Genomic DNA, 27259 nt, shown 5'->3' on the forward strand with positions numbered 1-27259 from the left:
AGCTCTAAGGGGGGGCCCCCTTCCCCCTCTCTCGAAGGTCCCCGGGTCCAGCACTGGTCGCAGGGAGCCCCGGCGGCGTCCCCGTCCCTCGCCGGAGGGAGAAGCTCTAATGCGGAGTGGGGGAGGCTCCAAGGCGGCCCGGGCCTGGGCCCCAGGCTGCTGCAACCACCCCGGCCCTGGGCGCTGCGTCGATCCCGTCCCCCGGGCCCGGCGGCGGTTCCCGGGGAGCCCCGGCGGCGTCCCCGGAAGGAGAAGCTCTAATGCGGAGTGGGGGAGGCTCTAAGGCGGCCCGGGCCTGGGCCCCAGGCTGCTGCAACCACCCCGGCCTTGGGCGCTGCGTCGGTCCCGTCCCCCCGGGCCCGGCGGCGGTTCCCGGGGAGCCCCGGCGGCGTCCCCAGAGGGAGAAGCTCAAATGCGGAGTGGGGGAGGCTCTAAGGCGGCCCGGGCCGGGGCCCCAGGCTGCTGCAACCACCCCGGCCCTGGGCGCCGCGTCGGTCCCGTCCCCCGGGCCCGGCGGCGGTTCCCGGGGAGCCCCGGCGGCCTCCCCGGAGGGAGAAGCTCTAATGCGGAGTGGGGGAGGCTCTAAGGCGGCCCGGGCCGGGGCCCCAGGCTGCTGCGACCACCCCGGCCTTGGGCGCCTGTCGATGCAACCCCGGACCTGCCCGGGGAGCCCCGGAGGGGTCCCCGTCCCTCCCCGGAGGGAGAAGCTCTAATGCGGAGCCGGGGAGGCTCTAAGGCGGCCCGGGCCAGAGCTCCAGGCAGGCGCCCAAGACCGGCCTTGGGTCCTACAAAGGTCCCCAGCCCCGGCAGGGTCCCCGTCCCTCCCCGCAGGGAAAAGCTCTAATGCGGCTGGAGAAAAGTTCTGAGGTGGGGCCTGGCCGGAGCTCGGGGAGGCCCTGCCGGTGCTGGCCCATGCCTGCCCTTGGGCACCTGCCGGCCCTCGGTCCTTTGCCAAGTGGGCCCGGGGCCCGCAGAGCACTGCCCGTCCGGGCCCATTGGAATGCATGGCCCTACCAGATGGCCGCTCTCCGAGGCCGGCCATCTGGTGTGTGGCCATAGGAACGACTGCAAGGACCGCTCTGGAAGTCCGGATGGGCGTCAATCTGAATTCCGTCTCCAGTTGGGTCTATAAGGAGCCCGGGCGGTTTCGCCGAGAGGTCCCCCTCTGTCGCTCCGGGCGCGCGCTTTACAAGAAAGCTCAGTCACCTTCCTTCCTTCTCAGCTCCTTCGGATTACTATAGACAGGGGGGAGAGGGACCTGTCTGCGCGTCCTCCAGGGTATTTTTCGCCGCTGGCTGCCCGGCCCGGGCTCTGGGGCGAAACCACCACACCTCCCCGGGCCCGGCCGGCTGGGGGGCCGTGCCCCGCGCAGCGCCCCAGCAGAGACTGGCCTGCTGGGGGCGCTCTTTCCCGAGCACTCCATGCAATCGATTTGGCGCACTTGGTCCGTCTAGGGTTGGACTGCTTGGCCAGCCTCGGCTGTTGTTTCAAGCAATTCGCTTCCACCTGCCTTGGGACCGTGTCGAGGGTATGCCCCCGTCTTCGGGGAGGGCCCCCACCCCCGGGTGGGCGGCTCTAACCTCCGAGCAGAGCGAAGGCCGATCAGCCCGGCAGCTTCCCCCAGTGGTCCGATCAGAGTGGACGGGGTCGGGTGACGCAAGGCTAGCCCCAGCGCGGGTGTGCCTACCGCAAGCCACGACGCGGCCCCTGCTCCACTGAGCACGTTTCTCCAGCATTTCGGAACGCACGTTCCGCAGGGTGCCGACCCCCTGCGTCGCCGCTCCGGTGGCGGCGTTGCGGGCGAACCCCCTACCGCTCCAAGTTGTGCCTGGGCCCGGCCTCTCCCTCCCACCCACCCCGCGTGGCGTGGCGGAGCGGGCCGGGCCGCCGGCGCCCGCGTGACCGACCGGTCCGCCCCAGGGCCCGACGCTCAGGTCCTCCACCCAACCCCCAGCAGGGCGCAAAGGTCGGCTCCGAGGCGGGCACGCGGCTCCCCCGTTGCCACCCTCCAGCAGGTGCGGCTACCTGGTTGATCCTGCCAGTAGCATATGCTTGTCTCAAAGATTAAGCCATGCACGTGTAAGTACACACGGCCGGTACAGTGAAACTGCGAATGGCTCATTAAATCAGTTATGGTTCCTTTGATCGCTCCATCTGTTACTTGGATAACTGTGGTAATTCTAGAGCTAATACATGCCGACGAGCGCTGACCTCCCGGGATGCGTGCATTTATCAGACCAAGACCAATCCGGGCTCGCCCGGCCGCTTTGGTGACTCTAGATAACCTCGGGCCGATCGCACATCCCCGTGACGACGACGATGCATTCGGATGTCTGCCCTATCAACTTTCGATGGTACTTTCTGTGCCTACCATGGTGACCACGGGTAACGGGGAATCAGGGTTCGATTCCGGAGAGGGAGCCTGAGAAACGGCTACCACATCCAAGGAAGGCAGCAGGCGCGCAAATTACCCACTCCCGACTCGGGGAGGTAGTGACGAAAAATAACAATACAGGACTCTTTCGAGGCCCTGTAATTGGAATGAGTACAGTAATCCCCCTCTGGTTTTGAAGACATAGTCATGATTTCATAAAGCATGCAACATTATGCGGCATTCTGACTTATGATCACTCCCTCCCATTCACATTTCTAAAGGGACAAAAGTCTCAGGTAATAGCCCTCCCTACCTCCCTTCAGTGCCTAAGGGCTCACATTGAAATGCTCCTTTGATACAGAGCAACGTGAGAGCTCCTCTGATGCCCAGTGTTCCTTGGTACATTGTCCAGGCAGCGGGACACCTTTCCCGTTCGGAAAGAGTAAGGTGCTCCGCAGGAGTTGCTCAGCACACATTGTAATGCCAGTGGGACATCTTTCCCGTTGGGCACCCTCATTGAGGTGCCGAACGGGAGAAGTGTCCCACTGAATAATGTCCCGGTCTGGATCTCAAAAGAGCTTCTGGTGGGGCAGCTGACCCTCCGCACGGTACGCCACTGCGTGGGTCTAAGTAATTCAAATTAATTTTAACAGGGGCTGCGTTGCTTCCAGGCACAGCGCTCTTTTTGGTGCCTGTCTTAGCAAGGCCATTCTGTTCCTCCTAGTGACTCTCTTCTAGAGACAAATACCTCCCTCTGCCCACCTCCCCAGCAACCCATCAGACTCCGTGGGGCCTCATAGTTAGCACACATCAGGCTGTTTGTTTTAAGGAATGGTCTATTTAAGAACCTTTGTTTTGGACAAGTGGCTAAAAAGGGGCATTTTATTGTTGAAAGCACATACAGAAAAAATAGTTATGAGGTTATTCATAACGCGTTTAATACCCAGAGGGTTCTAAATGCGCACCCGGGGATCGAACCTGTGTGTATGGTCCATTTTGTTTTGCTTCCAAGGCGAGCACGTTGCCGCTGAGCTATCCTCCCAAAACTACAATCTGGAGCCCAAATCTGTCTTCTTTGAAGATAATTAAAATATGTTAACAAAAAAGAGATGTGCACTTTCTCGCTAGTCTTCATGTGTTTGCTTTTGGTGTGTTTAATAGATGTATTTTTTGTAGAATATCACATTTCATTTGCATCATGTAAAGCATGCCTTTGTCAAACGATGAAAAGCACCCAAGTTAACTTTTCAAATTAACATTTGTTATGAATCGGGCCTCATTACAAGATTGCTGGTAGTACTGGCAATCTCGGCTTACTGTTTCTGTTGCCCAATATCCTGTTACTACCGGGATATTACGATTGGCGGAAAGGTAAGTTCCCATTCCCATGGAGTCCAAAAGGACTCCATGGGATGAGAACCACTGAAGCACCACCACCGTTGCTAACGGTGCCGGTGCTTCAGTGAATTCTCTGCTGGTAAGGGCTAGAACTACCGGCAGATCAGGCCTGCTGGTTGTTCACTGCCCCTACCGGCAGACTCGGAGTAACCCAGTGCAGAAATAATGCCAGAGCCCGTAGTACCGACCATTTAACCGGCCATTTTACTGGCATTTCTTCTGGACCAGGTACTCACAATGAGGCCCTGAGGCTTGAAAGACAGCCTACAAGCCATTTTCTAATCATTTTGTTGAATTGCATTCTGGTATATGTAGTCTTCAAGATGAGGTGGAAATAACGCAACACTTGTACTCTTTTTGTTTAACATGTTTCTATAAGGATTCCTATATTTCCTGAGTACGATAGTGATGATGTGTAATGATGATGTGTGTACTTTTCAATTCCTCTTTATAAAACAGAGTATTGTGGAAAACCAAACCTTGGACTGAGGAGGGTGAAGGATCAGAGGGAAAATTGTTTGTGATGATTTACCAGGTCCATGGATGTGGGAAGAGAGGTTGTTGGACGGAAGATGTTATATCTGGTCCTGTGCTGATTTTCAGGGTAGAAGTTGATGGCGCATATGGGTTGGCAGCTTTCGCCCACTTTTTTTACAGTGCGGACGCATCCCCCTTGGGTGTTTTTGAGTCCAGCATGCAAAAAAAACTTGTTTGCTCAGGTTTTTTGGCCCACCAGGATTTGAACCCAGGTACTCAAGCTCTTAGAGCGCCCACAAAACCACATGAAAGTGTCTTCAAAGAACATGTCTTGCATTGGTATTTTGCTTTCCTTATATTTCAATACAGATGTTTGGGTTTAAAAGGTGTGCACCTTTTAAACCTTGTCAGCAATTTAATCCGAAAATTCCTTCTAGCTGGTTACTTTCTGGGCATATGTAACTATAATACAATGCTCATTTCTATTGTGAATGTTCTTCTATTAGGAATGGCCAGGGGAGGAAGGATAGCTCAGGGGCCACGTTTGTCTTGGAAGCAAGGCAAAGTGGCGCAACACAGGTTTGAATCCCGATCCTGTGCTTAGAAGCCACTGGCTGGTATAACGTGCGTTATAAATGAACAATAAATAAAATGTGTGTAATTCACTTTAGGATACGTTCAGTCCTTTTGCGTATGTTAATGAGCTCCCCACACTTTTTGGGGGTATTGTGCTCTATTGACAACATTTGAAGACATTTGAAGACCAGCAGAACTGCTGCCTCAGTGCCATCCTGGTAAATAAGTCTTTGTTTCAATTGCACCATAAGGCAATCCTGAATTCAAGGCACTTTGCCCTGTCTAGCTCAGGGCCAATCTCTGCCCTTTCTTCCTTTGTATATGCAGTCACATTAGGCATGTTTGGATTACTTCCCTGTGATCCTCATTACTCTTTGTCTTGCTCTTCCACTTCATAGTACTTTCTTTTGAGGTCCCCATCTCTACAAATGATTCAGCTCACCTTGTCCACTACTCCAAAATAAGCGTCACTCCTGGTATTGTCAAATATGTAATATTAACGTTTATTTGATCCCCATAGATATGAATTACTCATTTTGTGACAATATTTTGGGCGATGCAAATATGGGGTCCCCAGACATCTTGTGCCACCCAGGGCCCTGTAAATCCTAAGGCCGGCCCTGTGCAGTCATTGCTGATGGAACAGCTCCAGTGCGGCTCACCAGAGCACTGATCTAACCTGCACTTGAAGCTGAGCATTCGCTGTCATGGCAGATTCTAGGTTGTATTTTTGAGAGGTACTAGTGAGTTCACGGTTGTTTGATGGACGCGAGATGTGCTCAAGCGTGCCCTTGATGTATGGACGCTTCTTGGCCAGATAACTAACTATACGTGTATTTGCCAGTTTCTCTTAGTAGGTTTGTGGCACAGTCATTTCGTTGCTTGATTATTTGCATTCTGACCTGTGAAGGCACCAGTCTGTCGGCTCTTTTCTTTTTTGTTTGCCTTATATTGTCTCATATTATAGACCTTGCACTCTCACATCATTCAGAGGCCTCAGCCCGCTGGGAAAGCTCTCAATTTCCCAATTTCTGACAGCAGACTACTCCCAATGCAGTCTTGTGGCTGCTGGTGCCGGGCAGCCTTGGGATCTCTCTGTGAAAACAGTTCAGCCTCAATATTGTCAATGGCCAGTAAATGCTGCAAAGAGCGCAAGTGTGAAAGAGGAGGAAGTCGGAAAGTGTGCTGCCAAAATCATGTGCTAAGTGACTTAAATCTCATTGCCTGAGGAGGTGGGTGATACCGGCATTTAGCACATTACTGCTGGGCTCTCCCTCTCAGGTCACACGTTATGTGAGTCTATGGAACTAAGCAGAGGAATGGTCAGTGGAGGCATAGTTGGCAACATGACCCAATCCAATCTGTAAGTGATTATCCAGTCCTGTTTTTTTCTTTGCATTGTGGGACTTGTAGTATGATATTTATTATGGGAAAAGTGGAACTACAAGTCCTAGAACGCAAAGAAAAATAACAGGACTTTTATAAGCACCCACAGTATGGAATGGATCACGTTGGCAACTATGGGGGGGGCACGGTGTAAGGGGGAGGCGCATGACCCCGTTGGTGATCTCCTTCACTAATATCTTCACTGACCTTGGAGCTGGTCAATAACTAGCGATTGGCCTTTACTCCTTGTGCGCCTTCTTTGGAAAAGGACACGTAGCCAGCCTTAATTATCAGCTCCTGGATCGATAGAGATAATAAACTGTGGAGATTTATAACCACAAAGTCCCGTTTTCAGTTTTAAATCTATGCAGTTTAGTATCAGGAGCTGATTAAAACTGCTAGTTACTCGTCCTTATCCCAAGATGCACGCGGGGCCCACGAGGGCTAGGGGACCACCGCCAGCATGGACGTCACGGAACCCCAAGGGTCTGACGCAGAACATAGCTGAATTCCATGCCCATGGTGTCCCCCTGCCCAGAAGGGCGATGCTTTGTTTGACTTCCTGTGAATTGCAAGAGTCACTAGAATACTCCTTGAATGGGGAAGGCCAATTCGGCCTTGATTTCCACCCCACACTGCCTTTTCCTCCGGCCCCTGTGTGGAGGAGACTGGGCACTGCCCAGCACCCGCCATTGCTCCGGAGGCAACATGTCATCCAGGAGCTTGCATCCGGCCACCTGCAATCTGCCAGTTTGGAATATTGACTTCCAATGTAAATTAAGGGTATGATCGGGGCCACACAATATGTTTGCACCCAGACCTCACACAAGAAACGAAGGGATCGAGTCCATAGAAACATGTCTGCAGGCATGCCAAAGTGAGGCCTCTTACATACATGTGTACATCAAGTGTGAAGAGACGGCAGAACCGATTATACACATCATGAACATATTGAACACAATTCATTTAGAAACACACGAGGAGACCAATTGGAATTGAGACACATAGGAACACTGTTCATTACTCCAGTTTTGCATGAATATACGTAAGCGACCTAAACGCCAATCGACGAGATCACCCCAGTTGACAAAATCACAAAGAAAAAATACTAATACCTACAAACATGTCAATCACATACTTACAGAACACGTCAGAAGTTATTTCGGCAATGCATCCGAGCTGCTGCCGCCACCTGTTCAATCTCTGTGTATATCAGTCACATGTTCTGTCTCTGTGTATATCAGTCACATGTACTGTCTCTGTGTGCAGCAGTCACATGTTCTGGCTCTGTGTGTATATCAGTCACATGTTCTGTCTCTGTATATATCAGTCATATGTTCTGTCTCTGTGTATATCAGTCACATGTACTGTCTCTGTGTATATCAGTCACATGTACTGTCTCTGTGTGCAGCAGTCACATGTTCTGGCTCTGTGTGTATATCAGTCACATGTTCTGTCTCTGTGTATATCAGTCATATGTTCTGTCTCTGTGTGTATATCAGTCACATGTTCTGTGTCTTGTCTGGTTGGGTCACTAAACAGTGATCGAGGAGTCTCCACCTGTCGCTACTTGCCTTTCACGCTATTTCCTGGCTACTTTTCCAGTTTGTTCTTCTGTTCGCTCCCTTATTCCTCTATTTTTCTCGTCCGTCTCTTCCTCTTATTCTTCCTTCCAGTCCCTCGCCATCCTTTTGGTTCTCCATGCGTTATTTCCTCCCTTCCCTGTTGCCTCCGCCCATACAGTCCTAGCATTTCCAGGACTGCATGGACACTGTCTTCCCTTTTTCCACACTCTGTCCCTTTTTAGTTTACTTGGGAGTTTTGTATGGCACCAACTCGCAATTGGCCATGTTACATGTAATAGGAAACATTGCTGATGCGGAAACGGGTATTAACATGGAGTCTGGATGAGGTTACATGCCAGAGCCATCATTGTAGGTTAACCAGGAGGGATGATGCGGAGAATACAATATTAAGGGGCATGACAGATAACCCGAAACAGAGCTAGTGGAGGCAAAATGGACGGTAACAGCAAAGTGTTCAGGAACCCCGCCAAGATATCGGCAGTGCGGGGTGAACAGGCCAAGTTCTCGTGAATTTGGGAAAACGTGCCTGAATTGGTGAAGGGAGGGGACGATGGGGGATGGAGGAGAGGGGGCACATGAGATGGTTGGTGCCAGATTCAGGAAGCCCGCTCTTGGATTCAGGAAGCACGCTCTTGGCTTCAGGAAGCCCGCTCTTGGATTCAGGAAGCCCGCTCTTGGATTTAGGAAGCACGCTCTTGGATTCAGGAAGCCGCTCTTGGAATCAGGAAGCCCGCTATTGACTTCAGGAAGGTCACTCTTGGCATCAGGAAGCCTGCTCTTTGATTCAGGAAACCCGCTCTTGCCTTCAGGAAGCCCGCTCTTGGCTTCAGGAAGCCTGCTCTTGGATTCAGGAAGCCGCTCTTGGATTCAGGAAGCCCGTTCTTGGATTTAGGAAGCATGCTCTTGGATTCAGGAAGCCCGCTCTTGGAATCAGGAAGCCCGCTATTGACTTCAGGAAGGTCGCTCTTGGCATCAGGAAACCCGCTCTTTCCTTCAGGAAGCCCGCTCTTGCCTTCAGGAAGCCTGCTCTTGGCTTCAGGAAGCCTGCTCTTGGATTCAGGATGCCCGCTCTTGGATTCAGGATGCCCGCTCTTGGATTCAGGAAGCCTGCTCTTGGCTTCAGGAAGCCCGCTCTTGGCTTTAGGAAGCCTGCTCTTGTATTCAGGAAGCACCTCTTGGATTCAGGATGCCCTCTCTTGGATTCAGGAAGCCCGCTCTTGTCTTCAGGAAGCCTGCTCTTGTCTTCAGGAAGCCTGCTCTTGGATTTAGGAAGCCTGCTCTTGGATTTAGGAAGCCCCCTTTTGGCATCAGGAAGCCAGCTCTTGGATTTAGGAAGCCCCCTTTTGGCATCAGGAAGCCAGCTCTTGGATTCAGGAAGCCCGCTTTTGGATTCAGGAAGCTCGCTCTTGGATTCAGGAAGCCCGCTCTTGGATTCAGGAAGCCCGCTCTTGGCTTCAGGAAGCCCGCTCTTAGATTCTGGAAGCCCGCTCTTGGATTCAGGAAGCCTGCTCTTGGCTTCAGGAAGCCCGCTCTTGGATTCAGGAAGCCCGCTCTTCATGTGATTCTTAAACCTTCTGGAAGTAGATTGGACTTACTCTTGAGCAGGGAGGCTGCTCGGGTCCTAGGCTCCTGGTGGATCTTCCCACATGTTTCATTCTGTTGAAACAGGCAGCGGAGCGCTTGTGGTTCATGGAAGACCTCAGGAAACTTTCTGGGCAGATCCATGGTGATAGCTAGTGCTGCTTTTGTCTAGGATTCGATGTGTCATGCAAAGCGCTTTGTGTCTGACCCGTTTCTCGACCATGAGACATTTCAGAGATTTCAAATCGGCAGAAATATGATGTCAAGGATTGAGACACATAATTCGTCTTGCAGACCCATTTCTCGCTGCCTCCCGTCATACTTGCTTACTTCTCTCTACATACCTTGCAACCTTAATTCAATGATCCTGCCCTTCCTCCTTAACTCCACCCCTTGCTTCCTTTACACACCTCAATTTTCCTTCCTGCCACCCTTCTTCTCCCATTCCCTCTTTCCTACCTTACATCGTTTTTCCTTTTCCTATCTTCCTTGATTCTTCTCTCCATCCATCCATGTTGTCCCCTTCCACCATTTCCCTTTCTTCTCTTCCTTTCATTAATGCTTCCGGATGAGAGGACCATACATTTGTAGAAACGTAACACAGGCAAACAGCATAAAATATTCTCCCGCGCTCCTCTTTTTCCCCCCATAGAAGGCAGCTTGGGGCATGGGTTATACCCTAAGCATGAGATGTGTAGAGGAGAGAGGCCAGCCAGACAGGGTGGTGACCCTGGGTGGGGAGTAAATGCACAACTTTAGGTGTCCCTGTGGCTACCTCTAGTCACATTAATAAAGCATTATTTGATTGTTGCGTCTCAGACTCAGCTTCATGGGCAAGGAGAGGACAAGTGATAATCCTCCGCTATAATGTTGTCCTACGGGACCAAATATGGAGGCGGAACCCATAGGGTGCCTGACTTTAGCATGACCAGTCTGCTCCCGGCGGGAACTGCACTCAGAAATGCCTTAGCTCACATAGGAGGGGGTGTATGAGACATTGGGGCAAAGATGGTAGGGCACAGGCTTCAATGATCTTCGGAAGTGAATTTCCATTCTTTGGTTAACCAACTTAATGTTTATATGCAGCCGCTCAGATCCCTCCAAAGCTGTGTATGCCATCATTACAACACTGAATACAATATCCTAGGCTTCAGGATGCTAGGAAAGCTTGTGGAGAGTTGGAGTGAGTGTATTTTCACAATCTACACATCCTGCTCAACAGCAAGACCCATTCCCTCCAGCAAAGAGCTCACTCACACCCCAGCACCAAGCTGCCTTTCACAGGACACCCACCTACGTCCGCTGTGTTTGGGTGGAAGATAGTATTGGTGTACGTGATGAACTGCAGCTGCCGGTTCAGATTGTCCAGCAGTGGGCTTGACACCGACAGACGCATCTCGCCACTACCGCTGACATCGACTTCGTCCACCTCGGCAGCCATATTGAAAGTACCCAAAGTGGCTGTCAGGTTCACCTAGAACAGGAGACAGGAGCAGTCAGTATGCATTTCTTGCCACCAAGGCACGCATAGTAGATTAAAACCTTTAAAGGGCATTTGAAAGTATGAAAATTAGACACTCAAAAAATGTACTCAGATAAAACATTCACTCAGGTTATCACCTTAAACTGGACACTTTTATCCTGAACTGGCCTTGCATCATTCAACTAACAAAGGACTCCATCTGCATGCGTTGTCCTCATTCATCAATGGCAGTGCATGGAAGCTAGCACAGATCCAATGACTTAAAATGTCCTCCTAATATTTCGGCAGCATGGCAACTATTCTGCATAGAAAGGACCCTTGAAGGCCAAAGTGCAACCATGGGTTTCACACTATTACTATTTGATTAATATGTTATTGTTTAAAGCGTGTTTAAAGCGTGGACCTAGTTCAAGAGCAGTGGAGCGCAGCATTTGAGCTGGATTCTTACTAAATCAATCTCATATCCTCCACTCTAAAGTCCTAGCATAGAGTTAATGAAATCACTAACAATCTCCTTGTCCCAGTAAATTTAGTTCTATGTATGTAATATGTATGTTTGCATGTATGTACGAATGTATGCGTGTTTGTGGGTTTTATGTAGCTGGGAGTACTGCACAATGTGGGGGGGTGGGGTGGATTCAGAGTAGTCATGCATCAAGGGGTAGGAGGGTGGGTTTGGTTGAGGTGTAGGAAAGGACAGGGCTCAGTGCGGTCCAGAGCACGGTCACCAGTTGCTGTTAAGGTCGTGTTAACCCCTTAAGTGCCAAGGGCGAGTATGCTCGTCCTTTTTGCATAGACTTGCATAATAGCTTAAAAGAGCAGGCTTTTCCGCTCCTTTCTGAGATGGGGGAGAGTGGGGCCGACTTGCACGAGTTGGTGATTATCTGTTTTACCAAATGGCAGATTAAATACGTCTCTTTCGGCAGCAATATGGCTGCCGGGCACTTCTTTCCGTGTACGTGGACAAGCATGCCCAGTGCGGTCCGTCCTGACTGAATCATATTGCCTGCCATTACAGGGTGACTTTTGATTTCAGCTGCGCAAGTGTGGGTTCTCCAGCAAGAGCTTGCTCTTCAGGGTTTTTGAGGTAAAATAAAATTTTTCTCTTTTCTGGGCTTGGCAATGCTAATGTTGTGCATTCCGGAAGTACATTGGGATTATATCGGAGTTGGCAAATTTGATATGTAGTGGGATTATTTAAACTGGGCTAGTAAACACTGTGATAAACTAGCATTTATTAATTCAATGTGCAAAAATGGAGTATACTGGAAATGACAAACGTGTACATATGCTAGGGTTCCAAAGTGGAAGCATGCTAGGGTTTTAAACTGAGAGAAAAATGTATTTGCCAAACTGGGCATTTCCTGGGATTTTCAACCTAAATTAACTGTGGTTAAACAAACATGACATACACTGTGATTTCACAAATTGTGCAGACTTGGGTAATCAATATACTAGGATTTTGAAAAATGGGAATGTCAAAATATGAGTCCACTGGCATTGTCAATCTGGCAGTATTCTGGGATTTGAGCATATGCTGGAATTGTGTTTACTGGAAATATGCTCATTTGTGGAACAGTAAACTGTCAGTTACATGGGATTGTGTAATAGCACTATGGAAGTTCACCAGAACTGAGCCACAGAAAGCCTAGATTATGCTAGAATTGTGCAAACTGGGAACATACATACAGTGTGTGACAGTACGCTTGAAGCACACTGGAATGATGCACACTGGGTTTCTGTACAAAGGTTTACAACCCGCCAGTCAACTTAAATTGTGTTTGTGGATTTCATACATCTAACAAATCCCTGTGGTGCTAGGGGATCGGCTGATGCCAAAATGAAGGGCAACTGTGTCTCTGAACTCTGGGCAGAGTTGCTTGTGAACGTCAGCTTCACAATCGCCCAAATAAGTAACACAAGTGGCATAACGCAACATGAGGGGAGTGGGCCTGAAAAAGTGTGCTGATAGGTCCCTGATATTTCCAACACACAGAAATATACACAGGCCTTGGATCAATACAGGGACCCGGAGTAGTGGGGTTCTTCTGAATCGAAAGGTTTACAGGGGTCGCCACACTTTGGATACCAGATAATCTGTACAAAACATAGTATTACATTTTATATTGACTACCATGCACCAGCTAAATTCCAAAAAGGCGACCCAAAATCGGGCAGCATTTGCTTCTGGTGCACAGAAGAGGGTATATCAATGAATGTTCTGCACCGATGGTGACGGGTGGTGATCTCCAACATCTAGGAATTGAATCCCGCCACTAAGGAATTGTTTCCAGTATGGATGCCGGAGTAGCAGACGAAGATTCCCATTCCCCATCCCATTTATCTTAGGACATTGATCTGCATACATTAATATTGTTAGGCAGCACAAAAGACTCGAACCACCTCTAACTTGGGAGTGGATGAGTTTGTTTCTTAATTATATAAAGATGGGACAACACCTTTAAGTGGGCCAGGGAATACAGCACACCTTCACGAGCACCTGTGGCTCTTATTCACATGGTGGATAATTAAAGGTGAAAGATGCATGAAGCTCAAATACATCTTTAACAGTGAACCTGGAGAGTCACCAGCAACAAGGGCCATGGCAAGTACTGGAGTGAATTATTTTAATCAAGGTTTAAAGTAATATTCAGCAGATTATTAAGGTGATTTCTTTTTGCACATTGCTGTCAAAATATGAATTTAACTTAGTTCTGTGATGCTCCTTCTTACTTTGTTAACTTGATAAACGGTAAACGAATGTTTAAGTGAAACCTTTTCCCTCCTAAGCTTGCAGTTGTAAAGGATGTTTTGGATAATGAGTGGCGACTCTTTGTAGTACTCGTATGAGCTTCTAATTGCATGGAATGCTTCTGTTTGGTTTCCCCTTGCGGGTGGATTGCTGAGGGGACAACGTGAACTACATGTTTGGAGAGTGAGTGTGCTAATTGAGTCTGATAATTGACTGAAATCACTTGATCAGTGATATTAAGCAGTCGACATTTACATACCTGGGTTTGTTTTTGATTGTTGGGGAAATAGACAATACTGGCTGTTTATGTAAAAGTAACACATTCTGAGCAATACACAAAAGCTGTGGGAGCAAATCACACAGGATAACTTGCCCTCTTTTGCCACATCTAAAACCTCCTTCCAATCAAACCTCACTCTCTGCCAAACTGTTTTCTCCTTTCATCGTTCCTGGAAGGACTATCTTCCATAAATCCTCCTTCCCATGGAGGAGAGAAGGGAATTCCAGGGTGACTCTTGCTTTTATCAAATTGTAAGTAGCACTTCATTCTGAGGGCTTGGGGTGACTGGAAGCTGCTCTCATGGTCTGGTGCCCTCACCGGGAAAAGGACAACCACATTTCACGTTCCACCCTCTCCCCCAACCCTCCCCTTGGGTCATAGAACATGATGGAGATGCCAGCACCTGCTCTTTGAGGGGAAAGGGCCATCCAGGGTGTTCCTTTGGTGGCAAGAGGCTTTTCTTTTATGAAATTGCAGGTAGAGCTTTGCTCTAAGGGCTAGGAGTTACTGGAGGATGCTTCCATGGTCTGGAGCCCCGTCCCCTTCCTGGACCAAAACCAGTTTTCCCCTCATGCCCGATATGGATACGCTGGCCCCTGCAGCACACACAGATGTGCAAAGTGCAGAAACACGCTGTTATCATGCTGTTAATTCCTCTAAATTAGTGGACTGATGAATCTATGTTTTAAGGCAAGTGGTTGGCAAGTGGTTAGTACCAATTCTATCTAGTGGCATAACACAAAGTGTGTTTCCCCCCTGTGAGCCATGCTGAGGCGCCCCCAAACTCCTTTGTCGAAACACTGGCTATGCCACAGACTCCCAGGCTGGCCTGGGTCATGCATGTGCAATGTGCTGGGTGGCCATGCTGCCCCAATGGCACGCCGCACTAGATGAACGATTTAATTACATTTTTTAATGAAACCATGTGCCATGCACCTGAAGTAGACAGAAGAGGAGTCAGCTGCCCAGCCACCACTATGTGTAAATGATTCATGGTCAGCTGTAGCAGTTCAATATTTTAATGGAGGGCCCATTAAAACCTCCCACAAAGTAGTGTGAGCAACCAAGTGTAGCAAGGGACCATTAAGTGATGTAAGAGGTTTGGTCCAATAGGAACTCGCAGGTTGGAACACGAGAAGGAGGGGGGTCCGTAGAAAGCAACTGTAATTCTAATTGGTTATTCACGCTTAATACCCATAGGTTTTTAAGCACACACCCGGGATTCGAACCCGTGTTGCTCTGTCATCTTGCTTCCAAGGCCAGAGCGTTGCCCCCGAGCTATCCTCCCGGCCCAAAGCAACCAAGGAAAAGCTAGTGAGGGAGGACTAAAAGAAGCCAAGAAAATGATGTTGGTCTTAGCTGGATTGAGACACATGTTGATTGCATATCCATCATTGGGCACGGGAGAGGCTAGAGGGGATGAGGCTGAGGGGCAAAGGAAGACGCACCTTCCAACCGGAAACCAATGTGAGTGTCGTCTGCATAGGACTGAAAGGAACATTAAAAGGGGAATGAGGTCTGCCGGTGGGGAGAGACACGGCAATGGGGCCTTGCAGGACTCTGCAGTTAGAGACAGTGGGAGAAGAAAGGAGAATAACAATCTGACCTGAGCCACTCGGGTAAAAGAGACAGCATGAGATCCATTGCATGATACTATAGGAGACAGCAAAGCGTTTAAGAAGAGTGGCATGGGTGACAGTGTCGAAGGCCGAAGACGCATATAGGAGAAACATTATCGTACGGCAGATATCGTCCACGGGCTGGAAAAGTAAAGGAGGGCCAACTCAGTTCCGCTGGGGGGTCGGAATCCTGACTTCTGGCCATGAAACAGGCCATTCATGCCACCAGAGGCGAGGAGTTAGGACAAGGCCATCTTGTCCACAGTTTGGCAATAAAAGGATTGATGGTAATAGGGCTGTAGCTAGGAGGGAGTGAAGGGTCATCAGAAGTTCTTTTTGTTAACAGTGGCAGGATAATAGCTGTTTTTAGTTCATAAGGAAAGACACCAGAGACGAATGAGCGGCTACAAGGAGCAGCCAAGACAGTGGCCAAGAAAGCAATGTAAACTTTGATGGCTGAAGCTGTGCAAGGGAAAACCTGTTCAGATCAAGCCTTCATTGTTTGTACTAAAGCCAGGATCTCTGCAGAGAAAGCAGGCTTGAAGGAGAAGGGAGCAGCATCAGCAGCAGAGACAGAGGTGTCAGGAGGGATTGTGTTGGCATGGCTGCCTGGATCACCACTCGTGTGTCCATAAAGATAGGAAACAGGTTGTCAGCAAAAGATGGCAATCAATGCAGGGGAGCACGCACCAGAGGCACTCATTTCTTTATAGATCATGAACATCTCTTTAGCTGTGTTTGGTGCCAGGTCAATGCGTTCGTTCAGGTAGGACTTCCACGTATGCCTGATAGGTGTGTCTAATCCGCGCGTGCGGTAGAGGTGCAGGTTTACTAGACTTGGATTTACAGCAGGGTCGCTCCAGAGCTCTGCTCCCTTTATTTATCATTGCAAGATCCTTGTCGCACCAACTTTTGGATCTCAGGGGTGGTGTTTTGTTCTTCCTGACACTGGGTGCAAGCATATCTAATGAGCCAGAGAGAGAATTGTGTAGGTACGCTAGCAGCGCTTCGTACCAGGATACTAAATGGTCAGGGAACACACCCGAGGGGTAATGAAGGTGGCCACAAAGGCAGTAGTAGAGGCTCTTTTCATTGGTCTAAGCATGAGGAACGCCACTGCTGAGGGTGCACAAGGTGAGCCCCTAATCAGTTGCGGGACCCACCTAGACTGGACAGACAAGCAGCCAGCAATGAATGGTCAGTCCAGGGTAAAACAGGAGTCGCAAAAGAGGTTGGTGCCCTTATTCTTTCGTGCATCCAACTAGATGTTGGCATTCCCAAGAATAAGACTGATTGGGTACTGAGTCTGAGATCCAGCCATGCCTTGGAAAACAGAGAGGGGTCTGCAGCGGACTAGCTGATTACTGGGATGAGGAGAGAGGTGTTGCCATGTAGTAGCAACGTGCAGGCTTTCGAAGGAGTGTGGCTCTTAGCTGTGATGAAGATAGAAGGAAAATCAGAGCAACGCTGCCAGTCAACTTACCCACTCTGTTATTTATAATGATCTCAAAGTCACCTCGAAGCAGTGGGTCTATAATAAGTAGAGAGCCACGTCTCAATCAAGCCAAGAAAATATGCATGTCACACTCTTGGAGAACGTCATCGATGTTGCAGGGGTGCTTAGTAGCTGATCTAGGGCTGAGCCCACTTTTTAAAAAGTAGGCCCTGGCTCATAGATTGGTGGAGCCCAACAAATATGACGGCATGGTCGCAGAAGGGGAGGGAGACAGGAAGGAGGGTCTGGACAGCAAGCGGTGCAGGAGGTCTTAGATGAGCAGAATCTGTACGTGCTGGAGACTGTGGCACCCATACTAAGGGGGTAGTGCCTGTAAGGGAGAAGAGGACCAACAACAACAGGTGAAGAGCGAGTAAACGTTGGCCACCACGGTTCGATTGCTGTTGGTGCTGTGCACCATGTGACTGCCAAGCGCAGGACCAAGGAGGGTGTTCCATCTTGTACCAGCATTAATCTCAGAAGATTTTTAGGCAGACAGTTTGCTCAACAGGAAGGAATGCCAGGCATCTGGGTCACAAGAGAAGATCAAAATGTCTGTCACTTTTTCCCCCAAGAAGCAAAAAGCACAGGAATGTCCACACCAGGCACCCCAGGGTTATATTTGAGGGTTGCTTTATTATTTTCTGTATGTACATATAAAAGTACAAGTAGTACAGGTGGGCCAGTGGGCCAGTTGAGTAAAAATGTTATTCATGCATGTGAGTTTTGGAAGACCCATGCCCTAGAACAACAAAACGGGAACCGCAAGAGGCCCACAGTAGGCAGATGAGTGAGGTGCGTCAGGGGTGGAAATGAGCAGGAATGGTCGGGAACAGTGTTGCACTACTTTTATTTTTTAAGGTTAACAGCACCGCTAGGTTTTGCAACCATTTTCACCATTGTGGAACTCTTCTTTGTGAAGCTAAAGCACACTTCTCCACTTTACCACCCAATATCAGTTACAGCTAAACTGAAATCTGTGTCAATTCAATTGGCTGTCAACCAGCAAGACTGCAACCCTTGAAAAAAATGTGTTGCACGTTGTTCCCTTCCTTCCTACTCTGTCCGCCACTGGAGTTACAGTTTCATCTTACAATCGAGAAGGGGCAAACAAAGAGGGGAGAAGGTGCAGCTTCTCTCAGCTCGACCATCTGAAGTCAATGGTAGCCGTTAGAAGACTCTAGGACTGGCCACCTCGTGGGGAAGCCGTAGAGGAAACAACTCAGTAAACCTTTCTACCACTATACACAGGCTTGCTCTTTAAGGCATGCTGTCACTTAATAAGCATTTGCCTCTCCCCTTAATATTGTACACCAAGGGGGGATACTACCAGATGGGGCTGGGAGACTTCTGGGAATCCCCCTCAGTACTATTGAAAGGTGCTATAGGACTTGCCATACTAGATGCTGGGAATGGAGAACACACTTCGGTCTAATATCTCTCAGACCGAGGGCTATCTATGATTACATCCAGCGGGTTAGCGCCAATTGTATCTCTCTCTGGCTAGTGCACATCAGCTTCAGTCTTTGACTTTAAAATGGAGACTGGAGATGGATTCTCTGCTTGGCTTCTTTCATGATTTTTTGGAAAGGTTGTACCAACCATAATTGAGTCTACCATAGAATTTTGACCGGCAGAGTGACTGCAATGCATTTCTGACTGTTTTGGCCTTTTTTTCTCACTATCTTTGAGCAAGTGCCTTTATCCTGGATTACGCCTTTCGGGGGCCAGGATTGTCTCTCTGCTCTTTTGGTGTGCCAGGCAACAAACCCCCCAAAATGATTCAATTAGCAGCTGCTCTAATTTTTCATGGTGCATGGACCAGTCAGTAGAGGTACAGAAAGCCATTTCGACCCAGAAGAGTAGATGTTGTACGACCTCTATTTTAACGTTAGTTTTAACATTGTCGATGACAGCATGTGTTTATATTTTATGTTGAATGGCATTGCGTTGGCCTCAATAAGCCTCATTTATTGCCTGACCCCCCTCCTCTGGAGCCACAGCCTCTTGCCGCCAAGCCAGCAAACAGAGCAATCCCCACTCCTCGTTGAGCCACAGGCACACTCTACCCACCCTACGGCCTGCTATTTTTGCAACCTGCTGCCCCCAACTTGCAGTGTACAGCCAATGGCTGGCCATCCTGAGTAAAGGTCTGAAAGGTGAATCTTTACCAACAATTGAATGCTCTCTACCTGTGCCAAATTGAGCATACATGGCTTCTTCTGTAAGGATATGCATATGTCCTATCTATAAACCTGATTATTGGAATCTGTCGTGACCCGAAGCCCTTTGGGATCCGGTTTGTGCTTTCAAAAACCGCTCAAATAAATAATGAGGTCAAACAAATAGTGAAATACCACTAAGTAATGCTTCGGGACACAGAGGGCAGTAGAAAATAAGTGCAGCTCGATTCCCTAATCCTTCCTAATAAGAGAATTATATTTTTGGAAACGGTTTGTGATACGCAGCGCATTTGCAAATGCCTAATTAGTTCTGCTTATTCGTCCTTCCGTACTCAATCCCAAGTAAAAATGGAGGCTCTTTACCGTGTACGTTTTCCTCTGCACGTCATCTTGCAAACTTAAACCTTGGAAAAGAAGATGACAGAAATGTAAACCATACACAACAAAAATGCTGCCTTAGTCAATCTAAACATTAGAAATAATGTTAACTCATCTTGTATAAAATGTCTGCATCTGTGACCACACAGCAATGTAACCAGAGCTGAACATCTAGCTTGATGCCTGTCTGCGCCCTGATACCCTCGGGTCTGGCGCACATTACAAATATTAAAACAGACAAACAAACAATGTAAAAGTCCAGGGCTGATTTCCACACCTCGGTATGCGGAGCCCAGTGGAGTCGGAGTAGAGTTGGCCGGACTGGCCTAAAACAGAATGGGTAGACTTCCTGGGATGCACAAGGATCCCCCATACCCCATCGCATGTAAATATTCACATATACCCGGTCGCAGATCAAATTAACAGATAGAATCTTTCTAATCATATGCAACAACATTCAATAAGTTGAGCAACTGGGGGCACTAGATTCTGAACCTACTGCGCGTGTCAAATGAACCCAATACATTCATAAATACAACCACAAGTCTGCTACGGGCGACAGTGAAAGAATAAGTCCCTAGGCCCAACTGGACCCTGGCAACATTGACTTCAGATATACGCTGTCACGCTGCGCTGTCTTGCAAAAAAATAATATTTAATCATAACTAATATGGGCACTGTGTCCATGTACAACATCTTTGAAACATATCCGACGCGTTGAGCTACAAGACCACTCTGCATTATATGACATTACATTAAGGAAAGACAAGTTTGGTGTCCTTACCTGGCAAGAGTATGGTTGCGAGTGGACGGACCTCCACTCCTTGCACCGGGTACTCCAAGGGAGAGTTGGCTTTGGCTATGAGGAGTCGGTCTGCTGGTGATTGGGATCTGTGGAGAAGAAGCAAAAACCTACTGTTGTTTGTGTCAACGTGACAGCTTGGTGGTTGTGCGGACTGGTCCCGATACAGAGAGCTTGCAGTCGAAATATCGAGAAAGAGAGTGAGAACCCTTATCCTCTGAGGCAGCAAGCAGAAGCAGCTCGGCAGCTCGGGAAATCTCCAACAGGAACAGAAGGAAAGGGCAAGTACGTTCAGACTGATAACCCAAAATGCTGGAAACAGGTTATCACAGTGAGGGCCCGTGGGGAAACTGGCATGGTCAGTGGAGTACCCAGGGGCAGCGGATACCCTGTGACAGAGATTATCATGTAACTAAAAGTCTGGCACGGGACAACAGTTACTGTTGCTATTCTCAACTGACAGGAACTGAGGCACAAACAGAAATGTCCCTGTGTTATCTTCAACAACACAGCATTTCAAAATCTTTCCTATATATCCAAATCAGTTTATTTATTCATAAAAGGAACATAAAAACCATTAAAAGACAATATGAAATCCCTAGACGGTATCTCTAAATGTATACATTGCATATGGTTGAGGTAAACATCAACACAAAGTGCATAAGTGCTACAGCTCACAAACAGACCTGAAGTGTTGGTGTTTATTGTGTAGAAAAAGTGCAAATCGCAACGTTATAGACAACCAAAAATCATTTTACATCACTTCGATGTTTCGACATATTCTTTTTTTCATCCACCTTCCTCTGGACCTTTCAGAACTCTTATGGGTGTTAGTTTGATTTTCTTACATTAATTAGGGAGTCTTCTATGGGTGTGGTGTTTACTCATACATCCAATGCCTAGACAGGAGAGGTGACACACTCATCATTAGAGTCTGCGTCAACTAGACTGTTATTTCCTACTGTGTTTCACAGTGATGTGTTGTTTTGTAGTTTTTTGGTTTGGGCTTCACAATCTGTCGCACCGAAATACATCTGCTTGGTCACCTTCAGAAACTCCCACCTGTGCGTGTGCGGCCGGTAGTCACGCTGGGGTGCTATATCAGAAATCCCCAGAACGCCTGCTTGATTGGTGCTGCATACTGTCTAACGCCTCTCTGCCATGGGACGTGTGCGATCGTCTCTCCTAACCCATCAAGAGTCTGGTACGGAACAGCCGGAAGGAGTGGCTAGCATCACAATCCACCAAGCACATCTTAGTGTCCTCGTGGCCAATCAACCTTCAGTAGTATGACTCGTATTCATGTAATGCATTTGTGGTAGCACCAGAAGGCTGTGCAACTGTGACACTCCCTGCAATGGGTGAATCGACTATCAGTTTCTATTTAGTTCATGCTGGGCAGTACTCAGATTAGGGGACACTGTTTACCAAATGGATATATGCATCTGGCCATCACCTATGATAACTATACTGCTCATGTGGGTCAGTACCTGGCATTAATGAGGGGCATATAGGGCTGCACATTAAATATGGTGATTTGTACCCTAGTGCATTAGCTGGCATTGGATGTCATCACAGGGGCATTTCAGGCTGAAGTTGGCATATCATCAAAGCAACTCTACAGTGGCTTGCGAGGGCATACAAGGGCATCATCCACATGAAGGAGGCGGACTATGTCAGAACATAGGAGTGCCGGGCTGTACTTAGCATCTAATGAGTATAGTTGCCATGTGAGGCTACAACTGGCTCAAGGTGGCAGTAAATGGGCATACCCAGGTGTGCTAGCATATGAAAGCAGTGTGCAGTAATATATCCAGGCACATGTGGAATGTTGATGGCTTGAGCCACTTGGCGCCGCTGTCCAGGGGGCGGAGCCAACTCCCCTGAGTCCGCGTCCATTGGAGGAGACGCGGCTGTGGCTGCTGCGGGTGACAACGTCCAATTGGGTGTCAGGGAGTTACTCCGCACCGAGTGGTGGCTGAGGGCTGCGGCGCTTAGCGTGTAGCAGCGTCAACAGCAGCCTTTCATTTCTGGCTGCAATTTGGACATAGTTACTGTGGACTGGTAGGTTTTTGCTTCTACCATCGCCGGTGTGGTTTACAGGAGCATCTGCTTCACGGATTCCCAATTTGAGGATTGCATGCTGTACTGTGACTTTGTTGGTGCTGTCCTAGCATATTTTGGTACTGCAGTTTACATTTTTCGGTGTTGCTGAGACAAGGTGACATTCTTTGCTGGGAAACGTCCTCATGTGTTGACTGGTGATCAGGGAAGGGGATCCTGTTTTGTTGTTACAAGGAGAGTACTTTTTTCCAGCTACTTGGGATCTGCAAACTATTGGGGTCTGGATTGTGGTACTCTCACTTAAACATGTTGCATACAGCTGCAAGGCCTCCTCCAGCCTTCTTGCCAAACCCTGGTGAACCTACTGCTCCATGGGATCAGTGGGTGGATGCCTTCAAAGTGTATTTGAGAGCTGCAGGTGGGGCCAAGTTCACCAATGATGAGAAGGAAGCTGCACTTCTTAACTGTATTGGTACTGAGGGGTTGAGGGTTTTCCATCACCTGCCTGGAGAGAATGTGATGGTTCCAGGTGGTGGTGAGGGAGAGATGGTCATAAGTGCATATGAGACTGCCTTAAAGAAGCTGCAAATTCGTTTTGGTAAAAGGGTTAATGTTGTGTTGGAGCAATATAAATCCTTTTCTAGGGCACAAGGATCCACAGAGAGCATAGATGCCTTTGTTACAGCGTTACGGGCCCCTATGGCCACATGTGGGTTTTCAGGTAATTTAGATGAACACATCAGGGATCAAATTATGATGAAAACCTCTAATCAAAAAATCAGAGAAAGGTTGTGGATTGAGAGCGACCCACCCTTGGATAAGGTGTTGGAGGTTGCAAGGGCAATTGAGGCATCCAGGACAAGTGTGCAGATTGTTACTGAGAGGGATGGGTTTAGGGATGTGGTTCATGCGGTGATGCCAAGGAACAAAAAAGTTGACAAGTCTACTGGTCAAGGGGGCAGGTGGTCTAAGTGTAAAGATGTGTGTAAAAATTGTGGTTGGTCCAGCCATGTGGCCGATTCCAAGTCGTGCCCTGCTAGCAATGTTTAATGCAGGAAATGTAGACGAATGGGCCATTACGCATGCATGTGTAAAGTGCAGGTGGTTGCTAATGTGAGTACAGATCATTCGGCACTGTTGCAAGAGAGTGCCTCGGGTGGTAGACCCGAGCAGGGAGTGATTCTGCATGTGGATGGTAATGTGTGCAAGGGCCCCTGGGTTTCTGTATTAGTTGATGATCATCCTGTGGATATGTTGGTCGATTCAGGGTCACCTTACACCTTGGTGGCTCCAGAAGTATATTGTGGAGATTTGGGAAAGCAGATTTCAGCTTTACTTGCTTCGGACATCAAGCCGTGTGCCTATGGGCAGAACCCCATTGATGTGCTGGGCTACAGTTGGTCCAATTTCTCGTTCAATGGTAGGCGGGCTCTAGGTAAACTGTATGTGGCATCCAAGGGCACTAGTGTGCTGGGTTGGGAGGAGCAGGCCGCTTTGGGCATGCAAATACATCCCGGTAAGGAGGTTCCTGTCCTCAGTATTGCAGAAGGAGGTGAGGATAGTACCATGGTTACTCCAGTTTTGCTCATGGCTGAGTTTCCGGAAGTATTTTCCGATACCCTTGGTAAGCTGAAAGGTTTTGCCCATCGCATTGTTTTGAAGAGGGGCGCTTTGCCTAAGGTACACAAGGTAAGAAGAGTGCCAGTGTCAGCCAGGGAGGGATTGGAAGCTGAGTTGGTCAAATTTCAGACGGCAGGCATAATTGAACCTATTGAGTCTTCAGAGTGGTTGTTTCCCGTGGTCCTGGTCAAGAAAGGTGATGGAGGTATCAGAATGTGTGTAGACCTCCGGGAGCTGAATTCCAGCATTTGGGTGGATCGGCACCCCTTGCCGAACATTAAGAAATTGTTGTTGACATTGGGGGAGGCTAAGTATTTTTCAACCTTTGATTTATCTATGGCATATCATCAGATAGACCTGCACGTTGACTCCAGGCCTCTCACATCATTTGTGACTCCTTTTGGGGCATACCGTTTTTGTCGCATGCCATTTGGGCTTGCTTCGGCCTCTGCAGTATTCCAGCATTTAATGCAGGAAATGTTGGGCGGATTGTCCGGAGTAAGTTATTTTCAGGACGACATCTTGGTGTGGGGTAGTAGTAGGGAGGAACATGATGTCAGGGTCAGGAAGGTGATGCGAATTCTTAAAGAGAAGGGTCTGACCGTGAAGCTTGCCAAATGTCAGTTGGGTGTGGTTGAAGTTACCTATTTAGGCCATACACTGAGTTTGAAGGGTGTTAGCCCTAAGGCTGAATTGGAGCAGGTTATGAGGAACACACCTGTTCCAGCCAATAAAGGTCAGCGGAGGGCTTTCCTGGGTCTTGCAGAGTATTATGTTAAATTTATACCTAACTATGCTGAAAAGACGGTGGCCATGAAGGCCCTGATGAAGAGGTCGGCCAGATTTGTGTGGTCCGAGGAGTGTGGGGCAGAATTTGAGCTGGTTAAAAGAGATGTAGAAAATGCTCTGTGCCTGAGATCATTTGATCCAAAAAACAAAAGTGTACTTACGGTGGATGCAAGTGATGTGGGTTTGGGTGTGGTGCTAGAACAATGATTAGATGGTGAATGGAAGCCGGTGGCTTTTGCCTCGAGGACCCTGAGAGAGTTGGAGGGCAGGTACTCGGTGATAGAAAGGGAGGCCTTGGCGGTGCTGTGGGCTTCGAAGCATTTCAGGACATTTCTTTGGGGTATTCCATATATAGTCAGGACGGACCATAAGCCTTTAGTCCAGGTGTTTTCTACCAAAGTTATGGTGGCAGTATCCCCAAGGATTGCGAGGTGGTCGGTTGAGTTACAGGATTACAATTTCACTCTGCAATATTTTCCAGGAAGGCTCAATGTGGTGGCAGACTGTTTGTCCCCTTTGCCCACGGTGGAGGGAGACAGTCAGGATCAGGTAGTGTTGAAGAAAGAGGAGGACTTGCAAGGTTGTCAAGTTGCTTATATTGCATCTAAGGTGGAGACGTCGTTGTGGGATGTTGAGTCTGAGGCGGATGTTGAATTGAAGTGGATCAGGGAAGGTCTCATCAGAGGCTGGCAGGCCGTTAAGGACAAACCTGAGGGGAGGGGCTATTCCCAGGTATTGCATGAATTGGCTGTGGGTCCTTGGGGTGTTTCCAGAGGTGTCAAGTTAATACCGCCCGTCAGTCTCACAGGTAAAATTGTGGAATTGGCACATGCGGGGCATTTGGGTCGTTCTCTGACCAATAGGAGACTTAGGGAAGATTTCTGGTGGCCGTCGATGGACAAGGATGTCGAACAGGCGGTGAAAGATTGTCAGACTTGTTCCATCAGCGATAAAAGCAAGGTATTGCATCCCCAACCAATACATCCTGTAGATGTTCCCAAACAGGTATGGACCAAATTGGCTTTGGACATCATGGGCCCCTTTGAATGTATTCAGCCTGAGAGTAGATATTTGTTGGTTTTAGTGGACTATACGTCTAGGTGGATTGAGGTAGCTGCATTTGGAAATATCACCACTGAGTCGGTTATTGCTTTTTTGAGGAAAGTGTTTGACCGAGAAGGGTTACCTGCCAGCTTAGTGACAGATAATGGCGTGCAGTTCAGGTCCAGAGCCATGAGGGAATTTCTGGATCAACATGCCATCTCCCATCATCGGACGGCTTTATATAATCCATGCGCCAATGGCCTGGGTGAGAGGGCGAATGGTATTATTAAGTTTGCCATACAATTGGCTTTGGCTAATGGTTTGGATTGGCAGGAGGTTTTGACACAGTATTTGGCTGCTTATCACAGGACTCCTTCGGGGGTCACGGGGAAGTCTCCATTTGAAATTATGAGGGGCAGAAAGCCAGGGTCCTTGTTGAAAACTTTGGCATTGAGGGGTGGAGGTCCATGTGAGGTGGATCTGATGGTATACATCGCAGTATTCTGGCACGCCAGGAAGCTATGGTATCTTCTCAGAAGTCCAGGAAGGAATTACAGGTTAGGCCTGGGGATACTGTATACATTAGAAATCTTAGGTTTGTTCAAAAGGGCAATAGCACATGTCTGCCTCCAAGGAGGGTTGTCAAGACTGGTAAGGGTCATGTGCAATTGGAGGATGGCTCCGTTTGGAATAAGAGACGTGTGGTGGTGGATGGAGTTAAGAGCGCTGGTGCTTCGGGTGCAGATTTGAATGGGGAGTCTCCGGATGTTGCTTTGGATTTTGATCCTGTTGGCTCCCAAGGTGTGGTGCACAGACGTGAAGAGGATGTTGCTTGCTCTTCAAGTACAGGTTTGGATATGGAAACTCAGATTGTTCCTCTTCGGCAAGCTGAAGTGGGGCATGGTCTGAGGCGTCTCCCTAGGCGGTGTGGGCCGCCCATAAAACATAGAGACTACATTTGTTAGGAGCTGCACTATTTATTTTTGCATTATGTTGACATACTGATGTTCTAGTTTGAATGGTATTTTATATTTTATATTGCTTATCTTTTTCACCATTTGCTTGATTTTATTTTTTTACGTGGCTTTTCTGTTAATGTTTTTGTTTTTGTTATGCAAGGGAAGAAGATATGTTGTAATATATCCAGACGCGTGTGGAATGTTGATGGCTGTTCAGGCATCAACATTCCACATGGGCCAGTTGGTTCCTGGATCCTCTGGTGGTGGCTGCCAGTCTTTGGGGTCCATACAATAAACAGTTAAACTACACTTACCTGTGTGTGAAGATCTTGTCACAGTGCCACAACATCACCCCTCGCCTATCAATGCAGCACCCACATTAAAATGTAGTTGAATAATTAAATAGTCTTCTA

The 27259-nt window shown here is 48.4% G+C and overlaps 1 protein-coding gene across 4 annotated transcripts in view; it reads right to left on the reverse strand.

The window, feature by feature from the left end:
- B4GALNT1 (beta-1,4-N-acetyl-galactosaminyltransferase 1) overlaps positions 1-27259 on the reverse strand; it is a 654742-nt gene that overhangs the window by 180936 nt on the left and 446547 nt on the right. For all 4 annotated transcript variants that reach the window (XM_069653609.1, XM_069653610.1, XM_069653612.1 and 1 more), the window contains 3 exons: positions 20353-20459; positions 19554-19594; positions 10672-10852 (listed from right to left, as the gene is read on the reverse strand). In XM_069653609.1, the coding sequence (XP_069509710.1) occupies positions 10672-10852; positions 19554-19594; positions 20353-20459 (329 nt within the window). The remainder of the gene's footprint in view (positions 1-10671; positions 10853-19553; positions 19595-20352; positions 20460-27259) is intronic.

The sequence above is a fragment of the Ambystoma mexicanum genome, chromosome 3q, assembly GCF_040938575.1.
Source record: "Ambystoma mexicanum isolate Mex_15411 chromosome 3q, UKY_AmexF1_1, whole genome shotgun sequence".
Lineage (NCBI taxonomy): Eukaryota > Metazoa > Chordata > Amphibia > Caudata > Ambystomatidae > Ambystoma > Ambystoma mexicanum.